The sequence below is a fragment of the Herpailurus yagouaroundi genome, unplaced genomic scaffold, assembly GCF_014898765.1.
Source record: "Herpailurus yagouaroundi ecotype Mexico unplaced genomic scaffold, PumYag 208, whole genome shotgun sequence".
Taxonomy (NCBI): domain Eukaryota; kingdom Metazoa; phylum Chordata; class Mammalia; order Carnivora; family Felidae; genus Herpailurus; species Herpailurus yagouaroundi.
In genome coordinates, this window is record NW_024412439.1 from 3,681,559 (window position 1) to 3,708,126 (window position 26,568).

The 26,568-nt window shown below is 51.1% G+C and overlaps 1 protein-coding gene across 3 annotated transcripts in view; it reads left to right on the plus strand.

Annotated features, from left to right (window-relative positions):
* TRIM16 (tripartite motif containing 16) overlaps positions 1-26,568 on the plus strand; it is a 46,656-nt gene that overhangs the window by 10,337 nt on the left and 9,751 nt on the right. The window contains exons 4-7 of one of the 3 annotated variants that reach the window (XM_040453142.1): positions 6,873-6,950; positions 13,558-13,822; positions 20,276-20,371; positions 24,925-25,158. In XM_040453142.1, the coding sequence (XP_040309076.1) occupies positions 6,937-6,950; positions 13,558-13,822; positions 20,276-20,371; positions 24,925-25,158 (609 nt within the window). In that variant the 5' untranslated portion in view covers positions 6,873-6,936. Of the gene's footprint in view, positions 1-6,872; positions 6,951-13,201; positions 13,823-20,275; positions 20,372-24,924; positions 25,159-26,568 lie in introns of those variants that run through there. The other 2 variants (XM_040453143.1, XM_040453141.1) reach the window with 2 other exon arrangements.

The window sequence follows — 26,568 nt, forward strand, 5'->3', positions numbered from 1 at the left end:
TCAGCCAGTCCTCTCACTTACAATGCAGCCCTTTCTGCTCATATAGGTCCTGTCCCTGTGCTATAATAAAAACACCTTTTTGCACCAAAAAACGGCTCAAGAATTCATTCTTGGCCATTGGCTCCCGCACCCGGCTTCAAACTGCATCCGTAGTGGCTGTTTGTTTTTACATTTTTCTATTCCCTTAAAATCATTAATTACTGAGGTCTGTTTTTCTGAAATTTTAACATATCCCAGGAAGGTCTGGAGGAAATGTGTTCCAGCAAGTAGTCAAGCATGGATCACAAAACGCCTGGGGGCCTAAAATGTTAAGAAAGCTATGTCTTGTCTTTTTCTGGGGACCCCTAACCCTCTCTGCCTACAGAACGTCATCCTTGGCCTGTTTCTTGTGTCACAGCTTGACAAAACTCCTTTGAGGGAGCCTTAGCTCATCAAATACCTGGTGTGTATAAATCTACTTGCATTTATAGGATGTCTTTTTCAATTTTTTCACAAAATTGGGGTGCCTGGGCAGCTCAGTCGGTTAAGCGTCCGCCTTTGGCTCAGGTCAGGGGCTCATGGTTTGTGGTTCAAGCCCCGCATCGGGCTCTGTGCTGACAGCTCAGGATTCTGTGTCTCCCTCTCCCTCTGCCTCCCCTCCCCCCGCTCTCTCTCTCTCAAAAATAAACATTAAAAATGTTTTCAAAAATGTAAATTAGTAGGAGCAGATACTGCATCCCCATTTGACAGATGAGAACACTAAGGCTCAGAGAGGTCAAAATACTTACCAGGGTCACACAGCTGGTAGGTGCTAGGCCAGAGGGATAGACAGTTAACCACCTGACACTTGTGACTCTATCTGGATTCCTCCCATAACAAAAACACTCAAGTCCCCTGTTTAATAAGCTTGTTTCCTTCCTACTAAAACACAAGACAGTCTTTATTTTACTCTCACGGAGGTAATAGATCCGATGTCTTCTTTTGAGCACTCTTGATGTTTTATTTAGTCGCTGAGTCTGCATCCTGCTTTGGAGGAAGGCTGCCCCCTCAATTCCAGGAAAGCCAAATGCACAGATGTTAGGCTCCCTCCACCCAGTCAGCTTGCAGAAATACAGAGCATTCTGCAACCATCTGGTTTGCAACAATGAGGTGGAAATTGAAACCATTTGAGCAAAGGAGGGTCCCCAGGGGGAGTGGAATTAAGACGAAAGCTTCAGTGGCTCCTGAAACCTAGCATCTTCCCCCAGGGAGAGGACTGCCCCAGGCAGTGAGTTTATTATTTATAGAGAAACCAAATCATTGTCCTCGGATGGCCACAAAGAATCCTTGGAGGGAGGGGCAGGTTTTGGCGTTGGAAAGAAAACAAATTTTTTTTTCCTTCCTTTGTTCAGGGAATGTAGGTCAGTAGTCTTTACTTCTTATTAAAAAAAAAAAAATAGGGGTGCTTGGGTGGCTGATTTTGGCTCAGGTCATGATCTCACAGTTCGTGGGTTTGCCCTGCACCGGGCTCTATGCTGAGAGTGCAGAACCTGTTTGGGATTCTCTCTCTCCCTCTGCCCCTACCTCGCTCATGCTCTCTTTCTCATAAATGAATGAATGAATGGAACTGATTGTAAGATTGCTGGGGGAGAGCTAACAAAACTCACATTCTCAAAAAGATTGTAGACGTGTTCAGTTAGCATCACAGGCTCCGGAGTCAGCCTGCTAGGTTCAAATGCCGGCTCGTTCAGAAGCCAGCATAGCGGCTGGAGGCAGGTGATTCAAGCCCAATTGGCTTAAATTTATTAGTTTAATTTCCTCATCTACGAAATAGGAATAGGAATAGCACCTCTCCCTGGAGGTGGCTGTGAAGATTAGCTCACATAAGATACGTAAAGCCCTTAGCACTGATATTGATAGGAGTATTAACAATAGTGTACAGACTTTGAGCCTCATCCAAGCCCACATGCAGAGATGCATCAGCCAGCTTAGGGCCGTACATTTTCTGGATTGCTTTGAATGTCCTATTTGTGCTGCCCAGGCCCCCTCATGGTCCTCTTTACCACTCTGCTTGAGCTGATGAAGGAAGGTTCTGGAACTTCTGGCAGCTCTGGCTTCTTGCAGGGACCCCATTTCTCCCATGCTTCCTCTCTCCTTGGGAAACCCCTTCTTCCCTGTCTGTGTGGTGCCTGGCAGTGCTTCCCCATGGGACCAGGCCTGGTTCTCTTTGTAGACAACTATAGGGACCAAGGGCCGGCTGCCCCCAGAAGTGCCACTTTGATATATTGGATATTTTAAGTAAAAGTTACTTAAGAGACAGCCTATTCAAGAAGGACCCTCCCCCTGAAAGCAGAATAAATCTCCTGTGTGAAAGGCATCCTCCCTGTATCAGGAAGTCAGAGACACCCTTATCACCAGAGGTGGGAACTTTAGAGCGAGAAACTCTGTATAAACAACCCTTGTTATTTTTTACTCATTTACTCCCCCAGCCCAAATTCTGCTTAGAATTCCTCACTAATCGAGGCTCCCAAATTAAGTTTTCTTTGTCCTGTCAATTCCTCACAGATTTACTGTCTCTAAAAAAAAAAAGTATAAAGACTTCCTGCCTTGGTCATTTCTTTAGATCTCAGTTTCACTAGACCCAGACTGTGCACTGGGTCTCCCTGTGCACATGATAAAACCTTGATTCCCCTGCCCCGCCCCCCCCCCCTTAATCTGTCTCATGCAAATTTAATTCTTGGTCCAGCCAGGAGACCTTGAGGGTAGTGGGAGAATGTTTCCTTCCCTTCATGACACATGGGCTCCCACTGCATCCCAGACTCACTCTCCACAGCCCAGATGCCCATTTTTGTTCTCCTTGTCCCTTGGCAAGTCTGTGTCCACCTCTGGGCTGACTGGCAGCTCCCTGGGAGTTGCTGGGTTTGGGTGATTTTCAAGCCCTGCTTTGATCAGAACCAGCACTTCCAGTCCCATACATGCCCACAGGCACACAGACTGTGGTCAATGCTTTGACTCCTTTTCCTTTTTTTTTTTTTTTTTTTTTTAATGTTTATTTAGTTTTGAGAGAGGGAGAGAGAGAGACAGAGCTCAAGCTGGGGAGGGTCAGAGAGGGAGGGAGACACAGAATCCGAAGCAGGCTCCAGGCTCTGAGCTGTCAGTACGGAAGCCCAACGTGGGGCTCGAACTCACGAACTGTGAGGATCATGACCTGAGCCGAAGTTGGACGCTCAACTGACTGAGCCACCCAGGTGCCCCTATTTTCCACTCACTCTGCTCTCTGGGGGGTCAGGATGCTGAGGCTCCCCCATGTTGCCATCCGTACATCTTTTTTATTTATCTGACATCAGACACTTGTGTTCTCTGGGTCTGAGTTTTCTTATTCATAAATGTTGGGAAGGAGGAGTGTGGAGAGGATGATTTTCTAAGGTTCCTTCTATCTCTGAAGGTCTGCACCTCACTAGTAAATCAAAGAGCACCCCCCCCCCCCATCCCAGCCCTGCACACTGCTTGGCTCCTCCCCGTCCAGAAGCCCGACTGCCCTGGCCATTAGCTTTACTAAGCTGCTGTTTCGGCTCCCATTTTGACTGGGCCTGGATGGGCTATCTAACTTCCAGAAAGCCAGCAGTAACCAAAACAACAGTCGGCTTAGGGTCTCTGGGGAAGCCAAACTGGGAACCCATCTTCCATCTCCAGGGCAAGGGAGAACATTCGTTACTTTAAAAGACTGATTTTGGGGGCGCCTGGGTGGCGCAGTCGGTTAAGCGTCCGACTTCAGCCAGGTCACGATCTCGCGGTCCGTGAGTTCGAGCCCCGCGTCAGGCTCTGGGCTGATGGCTCAGAGCCTGGAGCCTGTTTCCGATTCTGTGTCTCCCTCTCTCTCTGCCCCTCCCCCATTCGTGCTCTGTCTCTCTCTGTCCCAAAAATAAATAAACGTTGAAAAAAAAAAAAAAGACTGATTTCATGGGACACCTGGGTGGCTTAGTCGGTTGAGCATCCGGCTCTTGATTTCTGCCCCGGGCTGGGGTCTCACAGTTTGTGAGTTCGAGCCCCATGTCAGGCTCTGTGCCGACAGTGCAGAGCCTGCTTGGGAATCTCTCTCTCTCTTCCTCTCTCTCTGTGCCACCTCCCCCCCCTTCTCTCTCTGAAAATAAATAAATTAAAAAAAAAAGATTTATTTCTCTTGTTACAGGCAGGTTATTTTGCCACTGTAGGCCTAACCCATAAAGATCATGAGAATTTAACTTGCGTGATTGCTTTGGGCTTTATTATACCTCGCTTCTTGGAGTTGTTACGGAGGTTGATACCGAGATTCAACAGAGCATAGTCAGATGAATGCGCTAACTGTATACCACAGAAGGGTCTGAAATCTATTAAGAACCGGGGAGTATGGTCAAATTCCTCAGCTCTCCATTTCCAGCCCACTGGAGACTCCCCATGATGAGGTCCAGCTTTGGCCCCTGGTGGCCCCAGGGTTTGAGAAGAGGTGGTCAAGGTGCACCCTGGCCACACCTCTTTGGCAAACAAGAAGGAGCCTGGGGACAACCCAGTACTAGCCCTTCTGTGGCTTAGGGAAGAAACAACCTTGATGTACTTGCTTTGCTGTATAGGGGCCGAGGGCAGGGCCGAGGGCAGGCCTTGCCAAGATGGGCCACTTTGGCACGGAGATTACCTTGAGTTAAAAAGCAGTTGGGGCTCCTGGGTGGCTCAGTTGGTTAAGTGTCCAACTTCGGCTCAGGTCATGATCTTGTTGCATCCACACGACTACTGAAACAGAATGCTAGGGGCACCAGTGACAGTCACAACAAAGTTTATCGCAATGAGAGGCAAGGCCGACCGATCGGGACCAACACTTTTGATCAGAGTGCAGCCTCAAACAGCCGGGGTACAGAGTTTTTATAGCCGATCACATCGTTTTATCATCACCTGGGAACAGAACAAAGAAATAGTTCCCAGCTGAGTTAGAAACAGTTCCCGGATGGGGTGATTATTTTAGACTTTCTGCCGTTAAGTTGCAACCAGTGGATCTCCTTGACCCTGCCTCTGATGTTTTGAACTTTTGTTTCCTTAGCTGGTGAAGCCTAATTTACAAGAGTATGAAGTGTAATTTACAAGAGTAAAGAAAGGCTGTTATCTCTTAACCTTCAGTGTCAAAACGAAGCTGTTATCTCTCCTGCTACAGGTTAGCCCTACACTACAGTTTAACCCTTACAATCTCGTGGTTTCTGAGTTTGAGCCCCGCCTCGCGCTCTGTGCCGACAGCTTGGAGCCTGGAGCCTGCTTCAGATTCTGTGTCTCCCTCTCTCTCTCTCTGCTCCCTCCCCCACTTGTGCTCTCTCTCTCTCTCTCTCTCTGTCTCTCTCACAAAGATAAATAAACATTTAAAAAAATGCAGTAAAGGGGCGCCTGGGTGGCGCAGTCGGTTAAGCGTCCGACTTCAGCCAGGTCACGATCTCGCGGTCCATGAGTTCGAGCTCCGCGTCAGGCTCTGGGCTGATGGCTCAGAGCCTGGAGCCTGTTTCCGATTCTGTGTCTCCCTCTCTCTCTGCCCCTCCCCCATTCATGCTCTGTCTCTCTCTGTCCCAAAAATAAATAAACGTTGAAAAAAAAAATTAAAAAAAAAAAAATAAATAAATGCAGTAAAAAACCCCAGCAGATTCAGGAGAAGGTTTTTACCTCCCCTACAACTGCCTAAGAGAATTCAGCCTAAAAGCTCCAGGAGAGCAGAGAGCTGCATAATAATATGGATGGGGAGGCATGGTGCACGGTGGACAAGAGGGACCCGGCAAGACCTGTTGGATCAAAGTCCTCTACGTGCCATCGTTTCTGAGTGGCCCAGCAAACACTTATTTACCAAACATTAACTAACTCTTTGGCATCTTCCTCTGAATTGCATTTTCTTTTCCCTTTAAGCCCCAGACTCCTCCCTACCCCGTTTTCCTTAGTTCAGAATGACATACACACCTCACTTTGCCTGACTGTCTTTGCAATTTCCAAGTCTGCCTGGATGCCCCGTGTGTACAAAAGCAAATTTGATCTCCTGTTTATCGGCCTCGTGTTACTTTGATTTTTAGTCTGGCTAGAGGGACTTGAAGGGCAGAGGAAATTCTGTGTCGCCGACAGTTGGAGGCTGTCTGTAGGTAAAGGGGAGTTGAAGCTGATTTGGGCTGTTTTTTTCCAGCCAAAGCAGGAGGCCTTCAGGCATTCGCTGGGCGCTGGGCAAGACAGACCCTATCTGAGTGTGCAAACCCTGTCTTCCGAACCAACATGGATGTCCCTGTGACTTAGAGAAGGCTTGTGCAACACCCTGGGGCAGCCCTTCCTTCCGAGGGGACCACAAGGAGATAGGAGGCTAGAGGGTCGGGGTAAGGGCTGCTTATAACCATCATGTGCCAAAACTAAGTGCCATGATCGTTCCGGTCCTTAAGCTCTGTTCTACCTTTCAGTTTGTTCTCTTGTTTTGCCAGCAAGAACCAACCGCCAAACACAATCCAAGAGGCCATCTTCTGATTTTAGGAGAAAAGGGGGGCTGGGGATCAGTTTGCTGATAACGATCCCAGGCCAGAAAGTCCATGGGACTCCCATCCCCAGGTGAACCAGGAACATTCTGAGCTGGTTTCTGGAAGAATGATCTATCCTCTGGTTCCGTGGTTCCCAGACGTTGGGATCTTTGGCAGAAAAATGGCAGAGTGAATTTGGAGGGTTGTCTTAGACGTAACTCTTCCAGATACCTCCACCCACGCTGTTATCACCAGAGGTTCATAAAAGATGAGGGGTTTCATTCCAGAAAAGGGCACAGGACACAAGCTCAATAAAGTGTGATCCCTTACAATCAATCAAATTCAGATTTATGACAATTTCATTATATTATTTGTATTTTCTCAGTCTGATGGACTGATTTTTCTTAATTTCTACAGGCTCATGGACAGATATTATCTACATTTGTGAATCACAGCTCTGTGTGGCTCAGCAGAGACGCAAATGAAAAAAATCTGGTGAGATTTTTGTTTTTTCTTTTAAAAGTTTATTTATTTTGAGAGAGAGAAAGAGCAGGGGAGAGGCAGAGAGAGAGGGAGGGAGAGAGAATCCCAAGGAGGCTACGCACTGTCCGGGCAGAGCCTGACACGGGGCTCGAACTCGTGAGCCATGAGATCATGACCTGAGCTGAAATCAAGAGTCGGACGCTCAACTGACTGAGCCATCCAGGTGCCTCTGGTGAGATTTTTGAAGAGACAAATGGGAAGCTGTTTGCTTAGGAGAAAAGCTTGAGGAGTTTCTTTAGCCAGAAACTGCCATGTAGAGTCCTTGGGTTGAGAAAACTCTTCTTGAACTGTTCCAGATTCCCCAAGGTGATGACCTTAAACCAACAAACTGGAGGGAATCAGTTGGCATTTATTGTTTACATACCTTTTAGGGAGTTTGCCAGTTTGTGGGATTATTTGTCACAAAGTCAGCTGGAGAAGAAAGATTAATAATGACCTGCCTACCTACAAATTGGTTAGAAAATGGCTTGTTAGAATTCGAATCCTCAAAATTCTAGGTAGGGAAACCTCCCTTAATTCTGGAAAGGAATACCAAACCACCACTTGGCTCTCACATTCCTGGAGGCAGGTCTGACTCAGAAAAGGATACCTAGGCGACATCATGTTAGTTTTGTAAAGAAAAGAGAGACACTCTACTATATACAAGGGCAAAAGTTTGGGGTGGATGTGAGTGGTGTCCAGTTAACCCTGGACCGAGCCTCGCCGCCACAGGACCATCCCTCTGCCTGAATTGATCTCCGTGAATTGCACAGAATCATCTGCTGGTGGAAACCAACCAGCAGCTGTCACAATGCCCCGCAGGACTTGGAGGTCAGAGCTGAACTGACCAGAGTCAGGGGTGGGAAGAGAATGGCACCCAGAACTTTGGGGTCACTTCTTGATGCTGGAGGGGTCAAGCAAGACTCTCTCTCAGTGACCATGGAAGGCAGATGGCTTCGGTTAGAGCCCCGGCTCCTCACAAGAGCCTGGAACAGGAAACGGACAAGGGTCAGAAAGAGTCCACCTTCTAGTTAGAAGGGACCTTAGGCAGATCAGAGGAGCCTGTAGGGGCAGGCGAGCCATACAGGGTCCCTCATTCATTCATTCATTCATTCATGCACGCGTTCAGCAGACCTATAGCACAAATGATACATAGTCATTCACTCATTCACTCAAGTGACAGGTGCTGGATAAACAGTGGGGGGCAGGGTAAAAAGGCCAGTGGTCTGGCAAGACTTTGCTGGGGGCGGGGCATGAAGTTGAGACCCGTGGGTCTGAGTCGTTAAGGGCACGTAAGTTCAGGAGAAAAAAAAATTCTTTTTATGGAAAATACTAGAGTATGTTTGCAAATTGACGGCAGCTATCCGGTGGAGAGGGCCAGAATAAGGGCGCAGGAAGGAGTGTAACGGAAGGGCAGAGTCCCTGCTAAGGTGAGTGGAAGAGGGGAGAGTCCATTGCACTTGAGGAAGGACTTAGACTTTTATAGACCTAGAGACCGCGCTGCCACTGCAGAGGGAGGGAGGGAGGGAGGGGAGAGGCGACAGGAGCAGTGGCTTCGATTGCACTTTGCACGGAAAGCATGAGCCCAGATCCTCTGCACAAAGGGGAGGTAGGAAGAAGGAAGAGGGTTGAGAAGTGAGGGAGGGAAGAGACAGCATACCTAGAAGAACACAGCAGGATGGCTATGCAATGGGGGGGGGGAGGGGGCGTGGGGCTGGAGGGTAACTAATGATCCATGGATCCATCCATCTTGAATTTGCCAGGTGCCTCTCTGTGCAGTTGGGGATTTTACTCCAATGACCCTCACCTTGAAATGCAGGCTCAAGGAAGGTGGAAAGGGGGCCTATTTGGCATTCTGGGGGTTGCCAGGAGGCTGACATGGAGGGTGGAAAGGGGACCGTGCTTGTGCCGAGCCATGGAATCTAAAAGAAGCTGAGAGGAACGTGAAGACACGAGGCAGGGGATGACAAAGAGGACCTGGCGAGGGGCAGTGCGTTATTGGCCTGCTGGACCCGAGGCGCCTTCTTCCGAGGGGCGTTGCTTTTTTTTCTTTTTAATGTTGATTTATTTTTGAGCGAGAAATAGCTTGAGCGGGGGCGGGGCAGAGAGCGAGTGGGGGACAGAGGATCCAAAGCCGGCCTCGGGCTGACAGCACACAGCCCGATACAGGGCTCAAACTCACGAACCGTGAGATCCCCACCGAGCTGAAATTGGACGCTCAACCAACTGAGCCACCCAGGCGACCCCATGGAGCATTTAAGCGAGGGAGCTTACAGGTATAGTCAGAGCGTAAACTTTCCCATTCCTGATTTTGGAGACAGAGGTTTCTGGTGAATGCAAAACACGAAGGTGAGGAAGGAAGGGAATTCTAACATGGGCTACACCAGGAATGGACCCTAGGGACCTTATGCCGAGGGACGCAAGCTGGACCCAGAAGGAGGAAGACCGTATGAGTCCACTTATGTGGGGGCACCTGGAATCATCAGATCCACAGAGGCAGAACGTCAAAGGCTGGCTGTGGGGGGGCTGGGGTGGGGGCAGAGGGTTGGGGAGTTAGGCTTGAATGGGGACAGGTTCAGTTGGGGAAGAGGGAAGGAGTCTGCAGACAGATGGCGGTGAGGGCGGTACAAAATGCGGATGTACTTAACGTCACCAAAACGGTTAAGGAGGGCACGTTTGATGTTGTGTGTATTTTACCACAGTAAAAAAAAAAAAAAAAAAATCCACGTGTGACCATAGAGTGGGCGGCCGACGAAAAGGTCCTCAGCAATGAGGTGGCCACAGAAACACGCAGGGGTGCAGGCTCTGAGAAGGGCGGCAGGGCAGGGTTGGAGACGGAGGCTGTGGTCCAGGAGCTGCAGGGTCCCATGAACAAGAGGTGGGTAGAGGCCGGCGGCTGAGTGTGGGCGCGCGCGCCGCGCCACTCGCCAGGAGGGCGGGGGGGGGACAGCCGTCTGCATGTTGTGATTGGGGAGCATGGACGATGCCCACCCGGCCCTGGCTCGTGAAGGGGAGAGAAGGAACACAGCCAGTTGAGAGGTGGCAGGAGACTTTGGGACAAGCCCAATGCAAGTTAGGTCAAGTGGGCAGAGGGAACTGTCTGAGAAAGACTGAGGATATTGGGGTGCCCCCGGGCTGCAGCAGGAGGAGAGGGGTGGTTATGGGGAACGCTTGGTTCAGCAGGGAATTGCGGGTTTCAGAGATCCGCGGGACGGCCCCAATCTTCTGGTACCCAAGTGTTGAGCCAGGGTGTTGGAGGCCTAGTGAAACGCACCACCTCCCCAGGAAGAAGCCTCAGAGCTCAGGGCCACCACTGTCATCTGGAAGGTTCTGCTTCAAGGCCGGGGGGTGCAGGGGATTTAGAAGCAGTGGAGAATCCTGTGGTCCCCAGAGGGCTAGACGCAGGCCCCCAGAGGACCTCCACTCTCCCAGTAAGCTCGGACGTGAACTCAGAGGCAACACAGTTCCCCCAGAGAGCCCAACCAGGCCTCTGTTTGCTAGACCTGACGGAGGCTGACATGCTCATTTTATGCATGGGGAAGCTCACGTTTTGTGGGGACAAAATATATTCTCAGGCCAGGCTGGGGCTGAAATTCAGATTTCCTGTCCTCCAGGCCGCCATGGACCCTCTGCTACCTTAGGCTCCAGTGGGGAGGCAGAGAAGGGCTGAGTATGCCCACAACTGCCCTTTAGGGTTGGCGGTAGAGAATGGGGCAGGCAGGGAAACTGCGTAAAAGGAGAGAGGGTGGAGGGCGCCTGGGTGGCTCAGTGGGTCGAGCGTCCAACTTCGGCTCAGGTCACGATCTCACGGTTCGTGGGTTCCAGCCCCGCGTCGGGCTCTGTGCTGACAGCTGGGAGCCTGGAGCCTGTTTCGGATTCTGTATCTCCCTCTGTGTCCCTCCTCTGCTCATGCTCTCCGTCTCTGTTTCAAAAGAAAGAAAGGGAAGGAAGGAAGGAGGGAGGGAGGGAGGGAGGGAGGGAAGGAAGGAAGGAAGGAAGGAAGGAAGGAAGGAAGGAAGGAAGGAAGGAAGGAGAGGGTGGGAAGGAGAAGGCAAAGGAAAGAATGGGAGGCTGGGGAGAGGCTAGGTGGGAACCAGGCTGGCTGTCTCAGTGCCCTCTGATCAGCCCTGGAGGCTGTGGAACGGGTCAGGCAAGCCACTTTCCCTCCTCCTCCCGAGAAAGTTCAAAGGCTCTAAGCTTGTGGGTGGACCAGTTCCCCTGCAGTGGAACTGTCTTTCTACAAAAAGGGTACGAAGGCAGGCAGCCTTGTCCGCTAATACTGGAGAAAGTTCTGAGAACAGTGTGAACCCGCAGAAGCCAGTTCCTTTCCCTCCTGGCTGAGGGCGTCTAAAAACCAACCATGCAGTTAAATACAGGGCCACCTCTCCTCGGGGGCCCGGCGCCGGCTCTTCAACAGTGGATGACAGTATTCAGGACAGGGACACTTTGGAAACTTTATATTGCTAGAAAGGGCTGCTTGTAGGCAATCATGATGTGAATATTCGATGCATGTGGAAAATATAACAGGGCTGCAGCTGAGAAGGATTTTTACAGTCTCCGTTGTGTCCAACTCTGAGCAGCCTCTGGATTTCTCGAATGTTTGGGATGGCTGCCCATCTGGCACATACGAAGAATAATGTGTATCCCCACCCAGTGGCGATGCCTGGGAGCGCCTTTCTTTTAAGGAGTTGGATGCTTCCTGGCTCATCCTCTGGCCATGGGTTATGGGCTGAGTTGTGTCTTTGTCTCCCAAATTTATATGTTGCATTCCTGACTCCCAGTACCTCATAAGATGATGACTGTATCTGGAGACAGGGTCTTTCAAGTGGTAACGAAGCGGTGTCTGGGTGGCTCCGTTGCTTGAGTGTCTGACTTCAGCTCAGGTCATGATTTCCTGGTTTGTGAGTTCGAGCCCTGCATCGGGCTCTCTGCTGTCAGTGTGGAGGCCGCTTCAGATCCTCTGTCCCCCTCTCTGTCTCTGCCTCTCCTCTGCTCACACATGCTCATGCTCTCTCTCTCTCTCTCTCTCTCTCTCAAAAATAAACACATTAAAAAAAAATCAAGTGGTAATGAAGAGTCGGTCACTAGGGTGGGCCCTAATTCAATATGACTGGTGTCCTTATAAGAAGAGGAGATTAGGACACAGAGACCCACCCAGAGGGATGGCCATATGAAAACATGGGGAGAAGACGGCCATCTGTAAGCCAAGGAGAGAGACCTCAGAAGAGACCAACCCAGCTGACACCTTGATCTTCGACTTTAGCCAAAAAAACCATGAAACAATTAATTTCTGTTGTTTATATCAAACCAGTCTGTGGTACCCTGTAATGGCAGTGTGGGGAAACTCACACGCTGTGTCCAGCAACACTTTATTGAGTGGGCAAAGGGGCTGTTTCTTGGGACATACCTCTTTCTAGGAACCATGGGGTGGGAGGCATGGCCTGGGAGAGCTGTCTGAATGGAGCTTTATGTTGAAGGAGACACATTCTTCCCTGACTCTCTGATTCCCTCTGAACACACTTTTGCGAGAAGGTGATGTGGCCAAGGTCAGGGTCAGAGGCGTATATCCTCCTTTTCCTAGATGCCTCATGTCTGGTTCTATGAGATGGGAAGGGCCTGCCATATCGTTGACGTCCTTGTAAGGACTTCTAAAAATGTAGTTTAGATCCCTTTAAAAAATGCCAACAGGGGTGCCTGGGCGGCTCAGTCGGTTAGGCATCTGACTCTTGACTTCAGCTCAGGTCACAATGTCATGGGTCACCAGATCAAGCCCCACATGGGGCTCTCCGCTGATAGCCCAGAACCGGCTTGGGTTTCTCTCTCTCCCTCCCTGCCCCTAGCCCGCTTGCCCATGCGCTCTCTCAAAATAACTAAACTAAAAAACAAAACAAAACAAAATGCAAACAAAAAACTAAGCCGCGTAAAGCGACGCAGGCTTTTTACCGCAGAGCTCAGGAATCTCTAATTCTTTCCGGAGCAGCCACAGACACACGTGGTCTTCAGCTGAGCCCATGGGGTTCCAATGATTCACGCAAGAATAGAAGTTTTGGGGCTGGGCCCCAGGAGGGGCCGGAGCCCAAGGGGAGATGTTCTGAGTGGCCACGGGCAGCCCGAATAACCTAGCCGCCTCGCCTCGTCATCACGGCCCTGGCTGCCGGCCAAGCCCCGGGCAGAGTAATGACTAACTGGGCTTCCTCCGGGAGGGCGGAAACAGTTCAACTCCTGTGACAGCTGCAGTCAGTTAGGCGTGGTTTTCTCGTCTGACTCGGGCTGTGCAGATCCCGGCCGAGGGGCAGAGGAAGGACAGCCTCGCCGCCAGAGTCTTCCAGATGGCCGAGCTGGACCTCATGGCTCCAGGGCCACTGCCCGGGATCAGCGCTCACCCTCTGGCCACTGTCAGCCCAGACTCTGGGTCGGCCAGCCCGGCTGAAGAGGACACGGGCTCCCTGGGGAGCCCCCAGGGGGAGCCAGAGGCACAGGACGGCGGCTCTGAAGGGCAGGGGGCTCCAGATAGCGCCGCTGCTGGGGAGGAAGAGGAGGAGGAGGAGGTCCTATGTGACTTCTGTCTCGGCACCTGCAGGGTGAAGGCGGTCAAGTCCTGCCTGACCTGCATGGTGAACTATTGTGAGGAGCACCTGCGGCCTCACCAGGAGAACAGCAAACTGCACAGCCACCAGCTGACCGAGCCCGTGAAGGACCGGGACCTGCGCACCTGCCCTGCCCACCGCAGCCCGCTGGTCGCCTTCTGCTGCCCCGATGAGCAGTGCGTCTGCCAGGAGTGCGGCCAGGACGAGCACAGGGGCCACGCCTTGGTCTCCTTGGATGCCGCCCGCAGGGACAAGGAGGCGAGTGCTGGGGTCCATCCAGGGGAGGGAGGTGGGGAGATGGTGTCCCGGGGAGAGGCTAGACCCCCCCACCCCCACCCCGCATTGCAGCTCCTGGGGCTGCCGACTTCACTATGGCTGTTGGTCCAGCGTAAATACCTATTGCACTTGCCCTTGGGCACTTGGAACAGGTCACTCTGGTCCTGTCTCCCTCCCGCCGTCCCCATGCTGGGTGTGTGTGTGTGTGTGTGTGTGTGTGTGTGTGTGTGTGTGTGTGCGCGTGTGCGTGTCCACGCTTGCTAGCTTGCTGCCATTTCTCAGCTTTCTGCAGTGGATCTGCGTTTGGGTGCAGTGTGCTGGCGTTGGAGAGCTTTGGGCAGTGACGTCTCCTTCTGGCTGGATCTGTGTGGCAAGTAATGAAATGCACACCTTGGCAGAAGTTCAAGAGAGAGAAAAAAAAAGTCAAACCTTTCGCCTGATTTCTCTTTTCCCCTTTACCCCACCCGGGAGACCAGTAGAAAGTGCCCCTCTAGAGACCCCCGGTGTGAAGTCTGATCTGAGAGCTTAAAAAAATGCCAAGGTAGCATAGAATTGGACACTTACCTTCAGGTCCGATGTCAAGGACGGCTTAACTGAGGGAAAATGGAAGTTCCTCATCAGATAGGGGCGCCAGGAGAGGCTGAGAGACACCACGCACAGAGCCTGTAATTTTATTCCCATCAGATAGAGAGACTGTTTCTAGAACAACTGGCTTTTCTTTGCCCTAAAGCTGATAGCCTGGAGAAGTTCTTGAGAATGGGTTTAGTTACTGTGTATTCTTCGTTTCTCATACTTTGACTCTCCATGAGCGCTTTTTTATTTTTTTTTCCTTCAGTAGGGAAGTGCAGTTGACTTTTCTCCCACATTCCTTATGTTCATACTGCTGACAGCTCCTTGTTTACACTACACAGGGCGGGAGACCCACCGCAACTCCTCCTCAGTCCAATGTTCCTGGGCAGCAAAGGGAAGGGCTTTCTGGGAAGAACGCTTTACTTGCCAGGGTCCCTCCTCCGTGTCCTTTCTCAGGCACAGATTTTCTCCAGGGTTAGTGGGAATTGTTCTGGAAAGCTCTGTAGCCCAGGGGTCAATGAGTCACCATCTCCAGCTCAGGAAGGCACTTGCCAAGTGCCTCCAGTGTTTCCAGGGTTAGAGAATGTCAAGTCAGGAAAGCAGGTCACTGCCACTCATGACCAGGATGAATGAGGCTCTTTCGTAATCCTGGAGAGGCTCTCTATCAACAGGTCAAAGGAAAAAGCTCTACATAGTTGAGCCAAGTGGGCTTCAGTAAGTATTGCCGTGTGCTAAACACTCTGTAGATTTTCTCCTCCAATCCTCAGATCACTCTATGGGGTGTCATTTCTTTTTATCACCTCCACGTTTTCCCAGACTCATACAGGCAACTGAGTCATGGGATGAGGCGTGGAAGCTTTTGGGAAGCCACCCTACTCGGGGAACATGAGTGAAGGACCCTAACCAAGATCACAATATTGTAACTTTCTGTTTGGTACCGAAATCCTGCCACACATACAGTAGAGATATTAGTACAAAGGGTCCCGCTGTTCTCCGTGGGTATAAATGTCTGGATATTGTTATATTTACCTGGAAAAAGTGATGGGTGTACATGTTGAAAACCAGTCTCCACCAAAGGTTGCAATAGACCATATCAGGAAAAGGTCTCCCTCCCATCCTGGATCCCCTCGCTTCCTTCCTCAGTTAAACACTACTATCTCGACTTTCTTCTGTTTCCTTTCAGAAATATTCTGTGTCTGTATTGGCAAGGGATACAATATGGATATTAAAAAAATTTTTTTTTTAAAGTTTATTGAGAGAGGTAGAGATAGAGAGACTGAGAGTGGGAGAGGCAGAGAGAGAGAGAGAGAATTCCAGGCAGCCTCCATACCATGTGTGGGGTTGGAACTCATGAACTGTGAGATCATGACCTGAGCCTAAAGCAAGAGTTGGACACTTAACCAACTGAGCCACCCAGGTGCCCCGCAATCTGGCTTTTAAACAATGAAAACTGGTGCACCACAGGGAGGGTAATTGTAGTTCCGAGCAGGGAACAGTTGCGTAAAGCGTGTTTGGAACCCTGGATTCAGACATCCTAGGGGAGAGCTGTGTAAGGTGAAATAAAAACTTGGTAGAGGAGCTCTAGAGTCATTTTTTTGGTGCCGAAAAGCCGTCACGGTTACAGGTACAATGCAACAGCCCCACCCCCCAGACTTGTGGTAAAGGCCCCAGTTCAAAACCTCCGCCTTGCCGGTCTGCACGACAGAGCTCTTGTCCTTTCCATCCTGTGCCCTTGTTTTCAGCTCAGAGAGCAAGCCTACGTCCTAAGTGCAGCCAGACTCTTGTTGGCTCTACCAAATCTTAGGAGCCAAAAGCTTTCTCGAAAGGAGCCCAAGAGACCAGCCCAGAAGACCCAGTGGCTTGATGAGGCTGTAACCGCCACTGGGACTATTTTGAAAGTTGTACTTGACATCATTAAGGTTCCAGAAGCTTGGTATGCCCTTCAGCTAGCGCCGGCCTGATGGAGTCCTTTGCAGTGAAGGTCACTTTGGGTAGTGCTGAGGGCTAATTACTGAAGCAGGCACATTGTTTCAGGAAAGTGCAAACGGCTGGGTCAGCCACGAGGACACAAAAGCAGCTGAGATCCTGCATCAGAGTGACAGAGCCACCGATTTCTCCGTTAACCAAGGGAGCCCCTGCTGAGGCTCCTCGGGTCCCCGGCTACGCCAGTGGGGGCAAAACCTCAGAATTCGGGGAGTTGGGTGTTCTTTGTTATATGTTCTGTCCTGCTGGGCTTCCAGAGCCCGGCTCTTCCTGATGGGGACCCCTCGACACTTCTCTCCGCCCCGGGCCGGCTTCCTGAGGCCTCTCAGTGCAGTTGGCCTTGTGCACCGGCTGCTGATTTCCCGTACCTTCTCTGAATCACGGGCATGCTGCTATGAGAACGAAACTGGGTGCATGCGTGCGTGCATGCGTGCGTTCATGCGTGTGTGCATGCCTGGTGAACACTTCCTGACCCAGGAAGTGCACGTGCTTCTTTCCTGTTCTCCCTCAAGCTTATCAAACCATCATTGATTGCTTCCTATGGGCTAAGCGTGAGACCACACTGTCTGTCCTCGGGGAGCTTGGACTCTAACGAGGAAGCCAAGGAATGTTCCACGGCTCCCTGGAGTGCCAGAGGGCTGAGGCAGCAGAACAGCTACATGTTCCAAGGACGGAGTTGTCACCAGGAATGAGGCCAGGGCAGGGTTCTCAGAGAGGGGGACGTCTGTCTTGGATCATGCGTCCACTAGTGACAGGCCATTACATTCAGCCTCAGCATTGGTTCCAGAAAGTTCAGGACTGGACATGGCCCACAGACAGTCTCCAGGTAGAGCAGGAGCCAAGTTTCTGTGAGCCACACGAACCAGCATTGTCCTCGGCCCATTCTCCGGTAGCCAAAAGGCAGATGATTGGAGGCCACTCAGGAAAAGAATTTCTTCTGGAAGTTCTGAGAAATGTTTTGGACTCAGTATTATTACATAACTTGTTTTTCCTTAGACATTCTACCAGGGTGTATATCTCAGGGAGGATGTTCTGTTTGGCTGGACTGGCGTGTAGTAGGTTCTGACCAATCCACTGAGGAATGAAGTCAGCCCGGGTAGAACTCTTGTGCTACCAAGTGCAAACTCTCCAGAACAACCAACCAACGTTGTGTGGATGGAAATACAAAGGAACCGACACCACCTGGAATTTTCTTCTCCCTTCACCTTCCCTCCGCTATTCCTACCTGCACCTCTGACCTGAAGTCTGACCCCTGAGCTCTGGGTGCTACCTTCCACAAGAACAATTCTGTTAACCTATTCTTGTGGCCCTGAACCAGAGGAGAAGCTAAATGATCTGACAGGGAGGGACGCCGGGGTGGCTCAGTCAGTTAAGCATCCAACTTCAGCTCAGGTCATGATCTCACAGTTCGTGAGTTCGAGCCCCACATCAGGGTCTGTGCTGACAGCTCGGAGCCTGGAGCCTTCTTCGGATTCTGTGTCTCCCTCTCTCTCTGCCCCTCCCCTGCTCGCGCTCCGTCTCTGTCTCTGTCTCTGTCTCTGTCTCTCTCTCAAAAAGAAAATAAAAACAAAATAAATAAAAAAAAATGCACTGACATGGAGAGATCACATAACCAGCAATGGCGGGTCTCAACACTCCAAATACTGTGCCTCTTGTACATGTCATTACCTTGCTGATGTAGACAGTGCCGTCCCGTCTAGGACTGTCTTCAGTCATTGACACCACTGTCTGGCTTTTGTGTGGGGTCCACCCTGCCCCCCCCCCCGGAAGTGTGTACAGATGACATCTTGGGAAACCCTAAAGCCAGAGCCTGGGGCACCCTGTCATTTTCTAGGAACAGGATTAACTGGAGATACAGGTCTCCCCAAGCGGCCCCACCTTTTGTGGTAATCCCAGCGCCTTCCCCTGGGGTGACTCACTCAGAGAGGTCCCCACTTAGGTAGTCAGGAGTCCTTTTCTCCTTTTATGGCAGTCTGCAGGCAATGGAGAAGGCCCGTTCCCCGGCTCCTCTCTGGGAGCGTCCCTGTGCTCCACATCAGGTTGGGGCTGCCCGTGTTGTCTGCTGCCAGGCTGTGTTTCCGCTCTGTCTCTTACCACCTTTATTTTATTTTATTTTATTTTATTTAAAAAAAAATTTTTTTTTTCAACGTTTATTTATTTTTGGGACAGAGAGAGACAGAGCATGAACGGGGGAGGGGCAGAGAGAGAGGGAGACACAGAATCAGAAACAGGCTCCAGGCTCTGAGCCATCAGCCCAGAGCCCGACGCGGGGCTCGAACTCACGGACCGCGAGATCGTGACGTGGCTGAAGTCGGACGCTTAACCGACTGCGCCACCCAGGCGCCCCTCCTACCACCTTTAAACAAGCACGTCACGTTTCTCCCCTTCCCTGGGACAGGTCACTGTATAAGCCTTTTATTTATTTACTTCTTTTAATGTTTATTTGTTTTTGAGAGAGAGAGAGCGCGCACAAGTAGGGGAGGGGCAGAGAGAGAGAGAGAGAGAGAGAGAGAGAGAATCTATAGCAGGCTCCAGGCTCTGAGCTGTCAGCACAGAGCCGGACGCGGGGCTTGAACCCGTGAACCGTGAGATCATGACCTGAGCCGAAGTCAGACGCTTAACCGACTGAACCACCCAGGTGCCCCTGTGTAAGCCATTTAGATAGACCAGGATTCCATGACTGCTCCCAAAAGGCCAGACCCTCCCTCCGCCTCCAAATAGGTCTGGGGTGGGGAGGTCGTGATGCTCCCTCAGCATCCCAGGTCCTGAGCAAAAGGAAACAAAATAAAACAAAGCAAAGGAGTTACCTGCCCCCTGCAGAGGGGGACAAAGCCTCCTTCCTGCCTCCCTATACCCTCACAAGGGGGCCTGGAATCCGCCCCCAAGTTTCTGTAGGAAAAAGCAGAGATCATTTATGCCCTCTGAGTTCCCTTAGGGCCAAATGACACACAGCTTCAAACGCAGACAGAACCTGTTGAAAGCAGTTAAAACTATTCTTTTTGTGCCGATTCATGCCCTTGTGGTCGGGCCTTTGAAGGTTGCAAAGGTTTCGGCTTTATGTGTTGGCACACTTCTTGGCAGAAAAGTGCTCGGGGAGTCTCCGGAAGGAAGAGTGAAGCAGGTGGTGGGGATCGGGGTGGGCAAACCCGAGGTTCTCGGGCAGGCACTTGGCTTGGGCGGGAGGGCTCGCTCTGCCTGCCTCCAGGCGCGTGATGGGACACAGCCATGGTGGCACCACCCAGGACAAGAAGGGGCGACCACGAAGGCCTCACGTTGGTGGAGCACGAGCAGCGTCCCAGCTACAAGGGCAAGTTCACAGTCACGCCCGCTGTGTCATTCGATCCTCACAAAACCCCCATGAGTGAGGTGCCTCAGTTATCCCGATTTCACAGGTGAGGCAGTGGAAGTCAAGAGGCGCTAAGTAGATTTTCCACTGCCAAGTAGAAAACCTGGGGTCCCTACCCTTGGCTCCAGCTCGTACTACTTGTACGGTTATTCCGGGGGCAGGGGGGCTGGGCTCCACTGCACTGATAGACTGTGTGACCTTGATTAGGTGGCTTCACCGTATCATCTGTGAGATGGTGTTTACCTGCTGTGGGTGTGCTCGGGACGACAGGAGGTGGTCCACCTAAATGCTTGAAGTGACGGCCAGTTGCCGCACAGCAGACGTGCTCACCGCCTTTTTAGGGGATCTGTGCCGAGTTCGGCCCCAGCAGGTGCTGGCCCACAGCTTACCCTTCCTGTCGATTTCGGGCCCTCTGGGCTGGCTTCTGAGGCAGCTCCCAAGGTCAGAGTCTCCTTTCCATGGGACAAGAGTGAATAGTACATCGCTCCGGGGGACATTCTGGGTTTACCCCATAACTTGTTCTTCCTTCTCCTCAGGCTGAACTTCGGGACACCCAGTTAGAGCTGGAACGGAAACTCAGGTTGAATGAAAACGCCATCGCCAGGCTCCAAGCCAACCACAAATCTGTTTTGGTAAGGCTGGCCCATCTGGGGTTGTGGGACATGGGGTCACAGGCCCAGCCTCCCTGTCCATGGGCACCTTGGCGTTTCTCAGCAGATGGGGATTATAGGTATGGATACGATTGGCTACGCCACGGGATAGCCTCACCTCGCTGTCAGCTTTTGCTATGAAATTAGTTTAAGGTTCAAGACTGGCAAGTGATTGACTTTTTAATAATACAGAGTAGAGCAAGTCTAATCCTATAATAACAACATTCCTGTTTTTACATTTGCATATGCTTTTCTGACCAGGAGAAAGGGGTGTGTGTAGGAGCAGAGGGGGTAGAACTCCAGGAATCAGGCAGAGTCTGGCTTTCTTCCATCATGGAAGAGTGTTTTGCATGTGAATGTCACCAGTCCTGTGTCCTGGCAGCCAGAAAAAAAAAGAGTGGAGAACTGCTTGATTAGTGGATGGTGATTAGTGCCCGGCGACTTAGTTTTAGTCTGTCTCGTATATGGCCATTTTCCATATACAGTGTAAATAGAGCCAAACAGTTCCACAAATATTTCTCAGTAGTGGAAAGCCAATAACCATCACTCAGAAGAGAATCCCAAACGCCTAAGCTATGGTAGTGAGTCAGCAGCAGCATCTTTGCATACCTTGAATGATTCAATCCATCTTTCCTTCCTTCCTTCCTTCCTTCCTTCCTTCCTTCCTTCCTTCCTTCCTTCCTTCCATCCATCTTTCCATCCATCCATGCATCCATCCATCCATCCATCCATCCATCCATCTTTCCATCCATCCATGCATCCATCCATCCATCCATCCATCCATCCTTCCATCCATCCATCCATCCATCCATCCATCCATCCATCCATTTCAACTTAATTTTCTCCTTCTCAATGTTTACAAATAACTAGCCATGAACGATCAATACCTCTTTTGCATCCACATCAACTTATGAAAAGAAGAAAGATAGTTGTTCCCTTAAAGTCTTATACACCTTCAGAATTGTTGATTTCCAGGCTCAGGATAATCTAGAGAACCACATGGAGCATCTTGCCTTTTCTCTAGCCCTTTATTTTTCAGACAGTTTGATCCCTACTCAACTCTTCTCATAATTATGTGGTAACTTGGGGAGGTAGTTATCACAATGGCCACCAAGTACAAGGGACATGAACACACAGACAGATGACAAGACTTGCCTGGTGCCCCCAGATGGATGGAACAGGAGGACCTGGCATTATTTCTCCCTGGACCTAAGAAACTCGGGACATGTACAGGCTTGTGCACCGTTCTCAACCTCTTTAAACCATTAACTTTGGTATTTTGGTAGGCTTGTGGCCCCTCCTCTCTTTAATTTTTATTTGTCATCATTTGGGCAGTAAGTGATAATGCTTTGCACATTCCGTTTACATGCAAGGAAGAAGTATTTCTCCATGAAACAGTTTAGGAATGAGAGGTCACATAGGACAGCAGCAGAGTCAGTCTGCCAACATCAATTGAGGCCTCTCCTCCACCGCCCTTTCTCAGGAAGGCCTTGGTGGAGGAGAGGGGATTGGGACCCTGAAGTCTGTCTTTAGACTTCTATGAGAAACTTGTCATGGTTCTACTACTACTTCTCCTTCTCCTTCCCCTCCTCCTCCTCCTCCTTCTTCTTCTTCCTCCTTCATCTTCTCCTTCTCCTTCTCCTTCTCCTTCTCCTTCTTCTTCTTCTCCTTCTCCTTCTTCTCCTTCTTTTCCTTCTTCGTCTTCTTTCTTCTTCTTCTTCTTCTTCTTCTTCTTCTTCTTCTTCTTCTTTTCTCCTCTCCCTCCTCCTCCTCCTCCTCCTCCTCCTCCCCCTCCTCTTCCTCCTCCTCCTTCTCCTCCTCCTCCCCTGTCTTCTTCCTATTATTATTAGAGAGAGAAAAAGAAAGAGTTTGGATGGGGGAGAGGGGCAGAGAGAGAGAGAGAGAGAGAGAGAGAGAGAGAATGATAGAATCCCAAGTAGGCTCCATGCTCAGTGTGAAGTCTGATGCGAGACTTGATCCCATGACCCCAGGATCATAACCCGAGCCAAAATCAAGAGTCAGATGCTTAACCAACTGAACCAGCCAGGCACCCCCGATCAGGGAATTTTGAAGAACAAGATTTATTACTCGGAGGTCATGGAGGACACAGACTGCTGCCTGAAGGTCACATGGTGACACCTTGAGGTGGCCGGCAGAGAGAGAGGAGGGGAGAAACTGCAGACCTGGGGTCTGCCTTTATTGGGGTCAAGGGTGGTGTCTAGGGTGTCACGGGCGGTTCACTCCTTACTGGCTTATTTAAAGCACGAGAACAGCAATTTGGGCTCGGGAAGAAGTGAGGTCACTCAAGGGGCAGTTATTTCGGTTCTGCCAGGGATTTCTGAAAGGGGGAGCTTCCTGAGTGAGGGTGGCCCGATTCCTTATCTGGTTGTTTTGCTTGAAGCCGTGCCACACAGCTGGCAATGTTTATTCCAGGCGGATGTCTTTTGAAACGGATGCTTCAGGGGCGCCCGGGTGGTTCAGTCGGTTAAGCTGCCAACTCTTGATTTCGGCTCAGGTCGTGATCTCACGGCTCATGAGTTTGAGCCCTGCATTGGGCTCTGTGCTGTCACTGTGGAGCCTGCTTGAGATTCTCTGTCTCCCTCTCTCTCTGTCCCTCCCCTGCTCACTCTCTCTCCCTTAAAAATAAATAAATGAACATATAAAAATAAATGGACGCTTCAGGGATGACAAACTTAATGTCAGGCACGTACGTGACAGCTGCTGTTCTCCACGGGCTCTTTCCGGTCTGTGCTTGAGTTTGGAGAAGACCTTCCCATCTGCCTTCTTACTTAGCCCCGATTACCAGCTCATTTGTTTCCAGTTCCATTCAGCTGCTCCAACGTGGAGGAAGCCAATAGATGATGGGGCAGTTGGCATAAAAATGACAATGTAGAGAGAGGCTCTACCCAGCTCCCCACCCCTAGTTAATTTAAGATGGCCCTTGCTTCCTTTCCCCTCTTCCTTCCTCCCTGCACCATCAGATCAAAGATTCAGCCGCCACTAGGCATTCCTGTGGGCTGCGTACCTGAGTCTTGGCCAAGCAAGGTCTCTGTCCAAGCAGAGGTCCTGTTACCTGGTGTCATCATTTCTCCCCATCTCCCTCCAAACCTAAGGCTTCCACATGCCCTGGGCCAAGGGCGTCATCCTTTTGGAGTCCTTTCCTTACCAGTCCCCCCCTTATTCTCCTCCTCCCCTCCCCCCATCTTCCCTGCCGGGGGACTGAGTGCTGAGGCACCGTTTTGGCTCCCCGTGGATGCCCAGGGAGCATCCTTACTCTCGCTCTCAGGAGGAGAAACAGAAAAGAGCACCTGGAGGGGTTGCTCAGATTGCTCTCAGATGGGATTGGCGTGGGTGGGGACAATGGGGGAGACTGAGGCAGGCAGAGAACGAGCTCTGGGCTGTGGAGTGAGGTCAAGGGAATAGGAGCAAAGGAAAGTGTGTCCCAAGACCGCTAGATGAAGTTTAGTAAGGTGATCATGTTTGTGCAATGAGATGAAATGGGACAGCATCAGAGGGGGCTGTCAGCACCGGTGCCGAGGAACGATTTACACTTGGATTGAGGTTAGAAACACGATATTGACTGAAGGCATTTTGTAAAGGCTGTTCCTCCTCCAGAAGGATAGAGGGCACGTGCAGACACGCACAAATACCGTCATGCAAACCCTTCCTGTTCATCACAGGGGCGTTGGTCTGTATTTTACTCGGACGTCACATTCTGTTCTACACACGTATGCTTATCCTGCTGTGCTCAGGTGCCTAACCCCCTAAACATTTTGTGCTTGGAGGAGACACCACAAGCTTAGATGGATGTGCTCTTGGTTCTGACGGGCTCAGTGGGCGGTTTAACCCGACGTAATGAAATCCTGAGAAAGCGAATTCATGCTACTGACTCGTACAAAGCAGCCAACCTAGTAGTTTACCACCAGAAATGTAATTCTCAAGTATGCTGAATGCATGCATTGCCCTGGTAGGAAAATCAGTTTCAGAAACTTGAACAGTAGCCCCAGACTGTCAGAGCCCGCCCCCCCCCCCCCCCCCCCCCCCTCGGGTCTCAGAGATCATCAAACGTAAGAGAGATGATGGTGCATAAGTACCTGCACCCTGAAAAGTAAATCCTTTTTTTTTTCCCCAGGAACCTAGGATTCATATGAGAATAAAAGGCTGCCTTTTAAATTTTTTTTATTTTTTATTAACAAAATTATTTTAATGTTTATTTACGTTTGAGAGGGAGAGAGACAGAATGCGAGCGGGGAAGGGGCAGAGAGAGAGGGAGACACAGAATCTGAAGCAGGCTCCGGGCTCCGAGCTGTCAGCAGAGAGCCCGACGCGGGGCTGGAACTCACCAACCGCGAGATCACCTGAGCCAAAGTCAGACGCTTAACCGACTGAGCCACCCAGGCGCCCCAAAGGCAGCCTTTTGTTATAGAAAATTGCTCCCCAGGTTGCGGGTTGCTCGGCTTTACGGGTCTGTGTGTGGAGCTTCGATAAAGTCGAAGCCTTGCTAACATCTTCTTCGCCGCCCCCTCCCTCACCAGGTGTCAGTGTCGGAGGTGAAGGCGGTGGCCGAGGAGCAGTTTGGGGAGCTGCTTGCTGCCGTGAGGAAGGCCCAGACCGACGTGATGCTCTTCTTGGAGGAGAAGGAGCAAGCGGCACTGAGCCAGGCCAGCGGCATCCGGACGCATCTGGAGCACAGGAGCGCACAGATGGAGCGCAGGAGGCAGGAGCTGGAGAGCATTGCCTCCATCAGTAACACCGCCCTCTTCCTGGAGGTGCGGGCGGGGGCGGGGCCCGAGGCACCCATCCCTGGTGCTCTGCTCGCTCTGCTGGGTCTGTGCCAGAGGTGGGGAATGCGGGACTGGAACTGCTCTTTTTAAAACTTACTTCTTTATTTTGAGAGGGAGAGAGGAGAGAGAGCAGGAGGGGCAGAGAGGGGGAGAGAGAGAATCCCAAGCAGGTTCTGTGCTGGAGGCGCGGAGCCTGACGCGGGGCTGGAGCTCCCGAAGCGCGAGATCGTGACCTGAGCCTAAAACAAGGGTCTGGTGCTCGACCGACCGAGACACCCGGGAGCCCCTAGAACTGCTCTTCGATAAATGGGGTGCACGGGACGCTGTGGGACCGGAGAGAAGTAGGTGTTAGCAGAGAACAGGAATACAGGAGCGGAAAGGAAGACTCCCCAGAGTGGGAGACTGGAACTGGGTCATGGAAGAGAAGTCATGTCCAAAGAGACAGAACAGCCTGTGCTCAGGCAGGGAGGTTTGAGAAAGCACCACCGCGGTGCCTGGGTGGCTCAGTCGGTTGAGCGACCGACGTGGGCTCAGGTCACGATCTCACGGTTCGTGGGTTCAGGCCCCGCGTTGGGCTCTGTGCCGACAGCTCGGAGCCTGAAGCCTGCCTCTGATTCTGTGTCTCCCTCGCTCTCTACCCCTCCCCCGCTCATGCTCTGTCTCTCTCTCTCTGTCTCAGAAATAAATAAACATTAAAAAAAAATTAAAAAAGAAAAAAGAAAACACCACTGATGTGGGGAATTAGGCGCTTTCACAAGGAGGGGGCGTGGGCTGCTGGGCACATAGTGATGGAAACGAGGCTCACGGGGCCAGGCAGGCATCTGACTGCGAGAGAACGTAGTTCTTCTACGTGAAGTCACCAACACCACCAGTGGAGAATTTCAGATGAGAGAGGAGTGAGCTGGTATCAGTATGCCCGGCAGGGGTGAGGCTGGGGAACCTCTTGCCTTTCAGAGAGGGGCTGCGTGTGCTGGTTGATTGAGGAAAGCCGGGCAGGCAGAGGAGACGAGACTTTCATCACGGGGCCACGCGGTATTCGCTAAGCCACATGCCATTAGGGCCAGACCTGAGGACATGTCATCTTGCAGGGACTGGGTGTAAATTCCATCCTCTCAGATCTGTCACTAGATAGCCGGGCAGTGTATAACCAAGTGAGTTAATTTTTCTGGGTCTCAAATTCCTCATTTACCAGACAATCAGCTCAGAGTCAATAACTTTCGAGGCTCCTTCTAGTCTAATATCCCTAAAAATAACTGAAAAAAATTTGTTTTGATTTATTTTTCTTCGGTAAACGCTATGGCCAATGTGGGGCTCGAACTCACCACCCCGAGATCAAGAGTCAAATGGTCTACCCACAGAGCCAGCCAGGGGCCCCCAAATAATTTTTCTTTAAAA